The following is an 11,129-nucleotide window of genomic DNA, read 5'->3' on the forward strand; positions in this document are numbered from 1 at the left end:
CGTTTCAACAGTTTTCTGATAGGTCAACATTTTAGAAACATAAAAATTTTTAAACATATGTTTGATTTTTTTTAACCAATCAATAATATATCCTAAAGTTTTGTACACATTTTTTTTCATTCTAATAAAACAATATTATTACTAGTTAAATTATTAGCTAAATTTGTTCAATTGGTGGAATAGGGGCGTAGTACTAATTAAATATATATTTATATATCGAATAATATATAGTTTTCTCGTTTTTGGAATCATTTTCAATAACTTAATACAAAGATTCATGGAATATAATCCGCTAAATACTTTGAATGCTATTTATTATCTCAGATCGCAATTTTAGCGATACCGCATTTTTCCACCCAGCGTCAAACTTCGATTACAATTTCTCAAATTGCACTCAATATCCGCATTTAGGCCCAAGAACGAGCTACCATTTAAGATCTGACTTGCATTTTGGATATCTTTAAAGTATTCCATCACCAATAAAACATAATGTGTTTATTGTCAAATGTTAGTTTATTTATTAAGACATCGTAACAACAGGTTTCTAGAACTTGGTTTAACCTGCTATGGCATCATACCAGCCAGGAGTGCGTAGACCGATAGAATAGCCCGAAGGGTAGTTTTCCCGATAACCATTTCGGTTCAGGCTTTCAAGGGCCTCAAATTCTTAACAATAATAAAGAATAAAAAATAATATATCCAGATGAATTAACAAAACATCCTACCGCGGCGCATTCTATGTTATTAAGAAAGCGTGTTTTTTTACACCCCCGTTTACAATTCTGCAGCCCGCAACATAATTTCTTTTAGAGGGATGAAGCTTTCCAATACTAATTAACAAGACGCTATATTGTTCTTCGATATTTTGTAATTATTTAATAATATAAAATATTTCTAAGAAAGCGTTTGAATGCCTTTGGCGAAGCCGGGAAGCAATTTTATTTGAAAATATATATATTTTGTTAAATTTTATAGTTTTCCTGGGTACTTTTAATTTTTTTTTAATTTAATAAAATAGGGAACTTACGTTCGATTTTGAATATGTATTGTTGTGATTGATATCATACATAACCAAACAGAAGATAACGTAAGAAATGAGCACAAGTATTTATGCAATAAAACATTAATGGAAGTTGTTATAAAAGAGATTCCTTCCTATTGGTGTGAAGCAGGTAATAAATAGTAGGTAAGTATTACACAAGAATCTCTGAGTGCCTCTCATCTCTCAATAACTCTGACATAAGACTCGCACATAACATCACCTCACGACCTAAGGTGAGGTGATTAAATATGGATGGAGGAACGGAAGTAATTTATGCTATTACGTGTAAAAACTGATATACGATGCAGGCGTGCGTGATTCTAAGATAATTCTTCAATTCTTTTTACGTTCACAATCCTCACGACTTGCCTCCAGTATTCTGGTATTCCACTGCTGTAGATGTCATCACGCTTTTGGGCATGCTTAATATATTACGATTAAGGAAAATTGGATTTATGTCCCGAATTAACTATTATGTAAGCAAAAATGGCATGAAAATAATGCCCAGGAGAGCGGCCTTTCCGTGGTGAAGGAATCGATCGGAACGCTATTCTACTTATTGAATTCGTGATAGTGATGTACTTACAGTGACACAGGCCGTTATTTTTTGTAATTTTGGGAAATCGTGTCGAGTGTTTGGTCTACTTTCTTAGAACCTGCTTGTCTATGAAACCGGTTTGGGTATTAGATAATATTGCCTACATTTAAATAGATGATAGATGGGAATTGCATAATTTCACCTACATTTAAATGTCAATTGATGTACCAAGCCTATACTCAGTTAGTTTTTTAGTAGGTATATTTTAGTTTCTATGAACAAAATAACAACTTCATACCATTTTAAAATAATGAGTGCATGGTGTCGTGAGTCTGAAACATACGGAGAAGCGAAGAGAAAGGTTACGAATAAAGTCATTTTAAGAAACTTTTCGACTTACTCTTCTTCCGCTCTGGAACGATGTGCAAAGAAATGCTTTATTTTAAATTTACGTGGGTTCAATAATTTTATCTGTAAAAACTAATTAATACTTATTTCAATTTCGTCCACGTCAGGTTTTAAACCCCAATCTTTATGTTCAAAGCCAAGGAGCTTATCGCTCTGTTACAGAACACTCACTCACCTTTCCTTCCACCACACAACTCATAACATCCTCAAATCGAAGTTTTGTAGGTGTGAGATATTCACCAAAAAATATGCTTATGCTTCTGAGCATCTAGATACTTCACAACTCTATTATTTCATTTAGTTAGCACAGTCAGAGTGGTACGTGATACCTATTTATTCAATTAGCAGTCAGAATGGTAAGTGGTACCTATTTATTTGGTTAGTAATAATTGTGTATTACTTATTTATTTAGTTAGCACAGAGTGGTACGTGGTACCTATTTTTTTGGTTAGCACAGTCAGAGTGGTGTGTGATACATATTTATTTAGTTAGCACAGTCAGAGTGGTATGTGATACCTATTTATTTAGTTAGCTCAGTTAAAGTGGTAAGTGTGTGGTACCTGTTTATTTACTTAGAGTGGTAAGTTTGAGGACCTATTCAAATTTAAAAAAAAACATGTTTTAAATTTTATAAATTATATATATTTTAAGTAGGTAAGTAAACACTTTTAATTAGTTTTTCAAAACAATTCATTGAACGGTAAGCAAAGACAAAAAATGATATTTTAAATGCATAAATTAACTGATTTTGTAGAAAAGAAATCATGGTCACAGTAAAAATACAAAGTTTTACCTGAACAAAGGTTTATACAAAATAAATCAAGAACCATTTCTATATTATTCTTCTAGATACTTCGCCATATCTTTTATAATTTCGCTATAATACTCTTATAAAGTGTTGGCCATCAATTTTCCAGTGTTATAAAAAGAGAATCCATGATAAATTTATCTACAAATACAGATGTGAGCATTATTTCTTCCTTTTTTCTTTAGCTCGTAAAACTTACTTCTCCGAATTAAGCAACTTTAAGTTTTGTTTCTTGCTTCTGACTGATCCATTATTTATGAAGCAAATGTATTATTTATGACGGCTTCCCCAAAAAAACTATTGTTGATTCTTGAATAATTTACAGTTCAAAATGTAATGTAATAATTCAATGGTTGGGGGCGTCAAATGACGAATAAATTTCTAAATAGAACTCTCACGGATCAAAATAACACATTTTCTTATAAACAGCAAATCATCACGAAATTCATTATTTATTACTAACTATTTGCTCGTGTATCAAACACAATAAAAAACTTTTACAACTTCATCATTGAAATATTATGTTAATATTAAAACAACACGATATTAATGTCTTATATAATGAGTGTGACGAAGTAAAATTATTCGTAGTACCTACGAGTACAATAATAAATATAGCACCCATAATATTTGTTTTCATTGTGTTCACATCTTCAGTTATGACATAACATAATGATGCAGCAAGAAAGATTCTATTTAGTACTTTTCTCATCTAACATCTTATAATGATGTACATAAAACTTGGCTGACAACTGGACTGCATCGTCCTCTGAATACTTGGGGGTGTAGGCCATGTGGATAGCCGCCCTTAGTCTACTGAACAATATGAAGGAGCCGAGGTAGGAGATGAGTGCACAGGGGCTGACTGGTAGCCTGATGGCTGTGATGCTGGAGATGCTCTGGGCCACCAGTGCCAGGAGCATGGAGAGCAGCAGGGGGATGGACCACCAGGTCTGCTGGCAGAGGGGTTCCTTGCGGTTCGGACCCTTGGTAAGTCTCTCGCAAAGTCTAGTGGTGTCGGCCACAGTTGTATCATCAGTGATAAAAACGGGCAAGCCAGATATTTCCTCAGTATCTTTCAGCAAGGTTTCCAAAGCGCAAATATGTCCCCAGGCAACGTTTCCTGAAAGCAAATTTTTTTAACCTAGCATCTGCATTTTCAATTTGGGAGGCGGGTTTGGGTACCACCTCCCCGGGAACCATTTATTGGACAACGAACACCTCTGCCATAGATCACCCCAAGCGGTATGCTGGGGTGCCCGGGTTCATCGGGTGAGGAGTGCTCAGGATGTGCCTGCCCCAAGCTGCGTGGCCTCCCGATCGGGAGAGGCCGGTTTGACCTCCCCAACTAGTCTCTCTTGACCGATGGGTCAAGTCGATGGCCTCGCGCCGCAGCGGGAGGGATAGATCATTCGTCCGTCACTCCAGACACACTGATACCTAGATTCCTTCCCAGAATTTCATCTCCTTCCTTTCCTTAAAAAGACCCTTCACACAGCATCCCCAAAGATGACATAGGCCCTGAAGGCTATTATAAATTTTCTCAGGACCTCCTGTGTGGAGGTTATGTCATTAAATAAAGTTTTTTTTTACTATGGCAAAGTTTATACGTGATGTAAGAATAATGCATAATATAATAAAAAATAAAAATATTTTTTTTTAAAAAAGAAAGATAAAAATCCCCGGTTACGAATTACCTGACAATATTTGAAAATCTCCTACTACCACCACAGTAAGCTGAAAATGTTGCTTGTGTTGTGATGGAGGACTTAGCCAGCCGAGGAATTGAACACACTACGCCTGGGTGGGACCCAAACGCGATGTCAACTCCGCCACCGACCGGTAAAATATTGATACAGTTTTCACAGTTTCTCTAGGGTTTTCTATTCTGGGGCGGCCTGGAGTTTTTTTTAAATATTTTTATTACATTTATTTTTATTTTTCGATTGAAGTACTTGTATATTCTGAATTATTTGGCGGTTTGGGAATAAGCCGACGTAGCTCAGTGGTCCAGAGCACCTGACCGGACATCAGAAGGTGCCGGTTCAATTCCCGTCGGCGGCATTTAGTTTTACTCGGGAGATATTTTCAATTTGTATGGATATTTCAGGCGAGTTGTTGATAATAATAATTTGTTATCCTTTGTGCTGTGCATAAAAACCTTGTCTTATAAAAAATAATTTGAAAAATCCATTTAACTATAAAAATATAACATACTTTTTCATTGTTTCAATGAAAAAAATATTTCCAAAAGAAATTTTCTAAATCTGCAGAAAAAAATCCTGGAAGAAGCCGGGTGGTTAAAGTATGTGTGATAGATTGCGTCAAAGATTTTAAAAAACTTTCTAATAATTGAAATCCTCGATGGCAGTATTTTTTAAGAAGTTGAGTTTGGTGCGTGGTGTTGTTTCATTTTGTTTCCAAATTGATATTTTGAAACAAAATGAGAACTAATGTAGGTACATATACTAGTAGAAAATTATAAAAAGAATCTTTTGAAATCCAGAGAAGTGATAAAATCCCTACCAACATTCCTAAATAAAAGGATATTATAGGTATTTAACTAGACAAGTATTTTTATTCTATACTAGCTGTACCACGCCACGCATTTTTGTGGCTCAGTATGTCTGTGCATATAGAGAAACAATTGCGCGTTTTGCTTTTACGTCGAAGAAGTGGCTGTTTTTAAAAAAATCGCTTACCTGTAACAGGTGACATCTATATAATATAGGTATATAAAAACACACGCGTGTTCGAATGCAACATTGTGTTATAATTTCAAAGCAATCGGTGAAGAATTTTCTTCAGAGATTTAAGATTTTGAATAAACTAACATTTACGTTTTTATTTTTATAGATATAAAATGTGTGTCGATACGACTAACCCTTGCAGTCCATTTTTAAAGTGGAACTAATGCTTGGGCGTGGATTCACATGTAAATAAGAATTGCATGTTTAAAATCCAAAATTTTTCAACTTTAAAAAAAATAAAAATTTACTCTCCAGTGATTAGAAAATAAGGCATATTGAAGCATCATTTCTTGATTATGAAGAAAGAAAATTTCCTCATAAAATAATAAGTTTTATATATATATAATAAGGCTTACCTGCATAAACAATTTGCTGTTTTCCTCCGGAGCCGGCTATTTGGGGTAGTTTCCCCCCCATCGAGTGAGCTATAGTTATTAACGAAGTTATAAAATTGGGATCTTCTTCGCCGTAAATGAAAGGCGGCCTCAGCGCTACGGTCTTTAATTTTAAGCCGCTTTCTGAAAAATGATAAATGTATAGTTTTTCCGATTAAATCAAATGTCAAATAAATAATTTACTATTACAAACAATAAAATTGTTCACTTCAAACCTAAAACATTATTTATTATTATTTTTACTTAAAACTTACAAAATACGTAAATATTACACTCCGTGCGAAATTATCTCCTCGGTATTATATCCATAAGATGAGGTTTGAAACTCGGAAAGTGCTAATGAAAAATGTATAGTTAATTAACTAGATAGAAATGAAATAATAATAATTTTTTATTATAATACCGTCCAAGAGACCCAACAGCTCCCAACATTCTAGAGCTTGTGAGACTATGGCATCCCCAATTGGGGTATGTTGTGAGGCAGAATGTAGTGGAAGGGAAAGCAGATTAAGAATAGGACGGTTGGGAAGTATAATTAATCCCATATTTCCACTGGCTACGAGCTATTAACACTCACAGATTTAAAAAAAAAACATTTAAAAATAATAATTTCAATACAAACAAATCGTACTTGTCGTAGATCCGTTAGCCTCCAAGACCATTTGTTCCGATTCGAATTTAGAAGCCGCGTATCCAGGGATCGTAAACCGGCCACCCTTAGCCGGGGGAAGAGCCCTCCGCTCGGTCTGGTTGACTATGATGGTGATGCAGGTGGATCCCAGGTAGGGCACCATCGCCACCTCGGCAGAGCTGGTGAACACCAGCCTGGTCACGTCATGCTCCTTGCAGAGAGATATTACGTTTTGGGTTCCTGAAAAAGTTCATACATTTGAAAAGATCATTTCTGTGGCCTAGTGCCAAAAGTACCATGCCACGCATAGTACCAGGCAGAAATATGCATATATTACGCTTTCGGTCCTTTAAAAAGTTCAAACATTTGATTGAATCATTCCTGTGGCCTTCCTCTAAAAGTACCATACTACATAAAATACTAGGTAGAAAGATACTAACTATTACGTTTAGGGTCCCTGAAAAATGTTAATATATTTTATAAGATCATTTTTTCTATGGCCTAGTGCTAAAACTAAAATTACCAAACTTCTGGAAGAGAGATAATATTACGTTTGGGTTCCTGGAATTTTGTTCATTCTTTGACCGATCATTTTTACAATTTTATGTAGTCATTGATTTCTATGGCCTAGTGTCAAAAGCTCAATAGACCCAACATGAGCTTTCATTCCTAAAAGAAGAAAACTTCTAAAGTAACACGGCTGAAAACAATACATCAGGAGAAATTCAATGTTCGGATTCACAATGTTTTACAATAAAACTCAAATGGTAAATTATGACACTACTTTTTTTCTTTATCTATTAGTAGTATTAGGCCAGGGAAGTTATTGCAATTTTCCTTGAGTTTCCACAAGGTTTTCACAATACTTTTTTAGAGAAATTATAACATGGGTACCTTCGACATTATTTTTGTGTAATTCGTTTTTATTTGGGGGGTATTCATAGGATATGTGTGCCGCACAGTGGATCACACATGTCACTCCACGAAAAGCTTCTTCCATCGATGTCCGATCCTTTATGTCTCCTATTATCGATACGACTGGTATTGCTCCTTTTACGTCTGGGGAATAAGTCAATCTTTATTAAAGTTTTTGAAAATACAAAGTAAAATGTTGTCTCATGGATATATGTAAGTCCAAAATACTGTTCAATGGCATTTTCGCCAAAGTTTGCATATTGCATTTTTGTAATGCCCCACTATTTTGATTGATTTTTTCCTGCTTGTTTATTATTGAATATTTTATTTTTTGAAGACCAAATTTATTCATTTAATTCATTTAGTTAGTAAAATACAACTGTCGAACTTGTATATATTTTAAATCAATTATTTAGTTCAAAGGTAGAGTGTTTTTTTTTGTCTTTTTACTATGTCCCATCTCTACATTTAATCAAACAAAGTCTGGTTTCGAAGTTATTAGGTGTGAAAGATAATTTTTAGGGTGTCTTAAATAGCTTAGTCACTTGAAATGTTATTCTTCTGTGTATATTTTGTGGCTTCTCATTATATGTGTGCTTCAGTGTATGATTAATATTGTGAACATGACCTCCTGGGATGAATGGAAGAATATATAAATATTGAAAATATATAATTTTTCGTAAATTTAGACCAACATTGAAAAAAACACGTTTCTGACATATAATCCGTTCTCTCAAACAAATAAATGCTCTCAAACGACAACTTGGCAAATCAAAACTATTCGGTAAAAACTCATGGTTGTCCCACACCGCGTCGAAATTTATTTATTCATTGGTAGAAGGGCTCTACCGTCCGAGCGTCCTTTTCTTATATAAAGTCAAGCCTCAAGCACATTGTTCGATCCCATTCGATTCCCATATGTTTTCATAATCGGTGGACAAGTCGAATGTGTATGGAGGCGGCTTTAGAGATTATCGGGGTAGGTACCTACCTATGTACTCCCCGTTACTCTGTAAGTGTCTATTGCCTACAATACAATATTTGAAACAGAACATGAAAAGCTATTTTCTATGATTAAATTCTCAGCTCGGAACAGAATAAAACAGTATTCACGGGTTAATATTGTTTACGTCTAAATTGTGTTATCAATTAAATTTATCGGCTGTTTTCAGTGGAACAGGCACGCCATCAGCCACCAACCACTACGCTCTCTACATTACCTACATATCTAGTTCCAGTTACTTACTCAAACAATTCCGATATGGTTTCAGATCCAGAATCCTTATCTCGGAAACACTTGACTGCTTCAATTGGATCTCCCGAACGATATGTTGGCCCACAAATCCCGCACCTCCTATTCAAGATTTCCAATAACATGTTATAGTTTATGTCTATAAGTTATACTATGTAAAAGCCGAAATGCGTTAATGATACAAATAAATAAGATATCTATCAACACAATAATTCCACCAAACGTTAAATTGTTTGAATCAGCGTTCGCATTGAAAAATTCTTGATAGCGTTCAAAGATAATTTCTGGCAAGTTTCGGGCAGGAACAAATCCTTTTAATTTAATATAATAAAACGCATTGGCTTTTTTACATAATTACTTATATTATTCTTATACATATACAATTTTATGCGAACATGGTTTCATTTGAACACACTTTTCGTCATGACTTACGTAATATATCGTTGATAAAAGCTTTAATTAAGCTTGAGTCCATATGTAACCAGGTTGGCGGCAAAAATATGAATAAAAAAATATATACAAAAAAAAATTACTGTGATATTTTTTATGATGTAATGATACGTATAATTTGCGAATGTCTTTATGTCTTTGAATTTTAGTCACTTGAAATGTTATTCTACTGTATATATTTTGTGGCTTCTCATTATATGTTTGCTTTAGTGTATGATTAATATTGTGAACATGCCCTGCTGGCATGAATGGAAGAATAAAATAATAAAAAAAACGAAACGCGAGCCGAACCACAAATTACGGGAAAGGAACGAAGCAACTGCAAGCGGCGTTTCGCGCCACTGTGGTTTTTTCGTTCTTTTCGCATAAGTTGAGGTTCAGCTCGGCAGTTCGGCTCGCGTATGTATACGTAGAATAATACCACAGCATGCTGCTTTCTGCAAAAAAATGCTGGAATGCATTAAAAAGATAATGAAATATAATACAACTATTTGTATTAAAAAATCTTCCCTATTACAAACCGATAAAAATACTAGAGAATAATTAATAAAGCTACTATTTGAAAATTATTTTTGTTTACCAGTTATCAAAACAATATCGCTATTATTATTCATGATTAAACTTTTTCACAAACAGACAAATAAGATGACACCGAATTAAAACAAACACATAATAACTTGGCGGTGCAGCGACACACTTTCCGGCAAACTTTTGATTACGCGCTATTTTTTGTTTGAATTCCGGTTCCTGACTTTCCCCGCCAAACGATAAACAAACACTGCACAAGTTGTAAGAAGTCTGCGATATAAACGCCATATCTCACCCAACGCTGTCGAAATTACCAAGATGCAAACTTTCACTTCCACCATCGTAGTAAAATAATCAATTATGCACACACAATATATGACCATTATTACAGAGCGGTATGTCATGCTTCTTACGAAATTTCAATCTCGCGATTGTTGGCACCATTGTGAATTGTGATATAATAAGTGTGTAATCCCCCTAAGGCCTGTTTGTTGTTTGCTGCCGTCGTACCTAATACTATATTATATTGACCTTGGGACATATAATAATTTTTATGCAGACTGTGTCACATAATCAAATATGCTTACCCATTATTATTATTATTTACCTATGTAGTTAAATGTAACACGAGTAAATTGAGATGCAATGAAATCACAGGAAGGGAGGATTTTAGTACTTCTTATTTATTTTGGTATTTTTTACAGAATTTGACTATTTTTGAACTATCAAATTTCAATGTTAATATTCAAGTTTTGTGAAAGTCCTATTCAAGTTTTGTTATTTATTTATTTATTTATTACATGCCCTAATGGGCTTTTACACACTACAAAGTTTAATAGTTGAGTATCACAGTTATTATAAATTCTACAAAATTAAAACAATAAAGGAAACATAATACAACGAAAAAAGAAAAAATATTAAATGTTACAACAAAAGCATACAATAAAATAAGATACATTAGTAAAAATGATAAGAAGTCTCACATAAATAGATATTCAAAATAAAAATATATATATTGCGGAAATTACAGATGTCTATTTGTGTCTCGATATACAGGGTGTATCGACACGTACCCGACAAACTTTAACCAGCTATTCCTTAGCACATTTGGAGTAAAAAATGTTATGTGCACTTTGCTGTCCGGTAACATTTTTTTTTAATAAAAAAATTATTATTCATATTTTCACCACATGTCACCAATGTTTTATCCTTTGTCAAAGTTTGAAAACCCATCTGGCAATATTTTGTTCGAGTTTCGTTGAATAATGTACGTACGTACCTACGTTGGCGCGCTTTTACAATCACAACGAAATGGCACGGCACCATTCGTCTCATTTTTAACTATTATTATTTAGTGTGTACGAAAGAGCGAGGAGACACTTTTTGACACACTTGCTAATAACAGCTGTTGA

The 11,129-nt window shown here is 34.1% G+C and overlaps 1 protein-coding gene across 1 annotated transcript; it reads right to left on the bottom strand.

Annotated features, from left to right (window-relative positions):
* Positions 1-3,488: 3,488 nt before the first annotated feature.
* On the bottom strand, positions 3,489-9,803 carry LOC149421743 (3 beta-hydroxysteroid dehydrogenase/Delta 5-->4-isomerase type 2). The gene is made up of 6 exons (XM_089634316.1): positions 9,770-9,803; positions 8,734-8,841; positions 7,467-7,631; positions 6,573-6,812; positions 5,903-6,064; positions 3,489-3,919 (listed from the first exon to the last, which is right to left on the bottom strand). Exons 1-6 carry the CDS (start codon positions 9,801-9,803, stop codon positions 3,489-3,491), a joined length of 1,140 nt encoding a protein of 379 aa, XP_089490442.1.
* Positions 9,804-11,129: the final 1,326 nt, after the last annotated feature.

This window comes from Hesperophylax consimilis, chromosome 8 (assembly GCF_061612785.1).
Source record: "Hesperophylax consimilis isolate HC1 chromosome 8, BYU_Hcon_1.0, whole genome shotgun sequence".
Classification (NCBI taxonomy): Eukaryota; Metazoa; Arthropoda; class Insecta; order Trichoptera; family Limnephilidae; genus Hesperophylax; species Hesperophylax consimilis.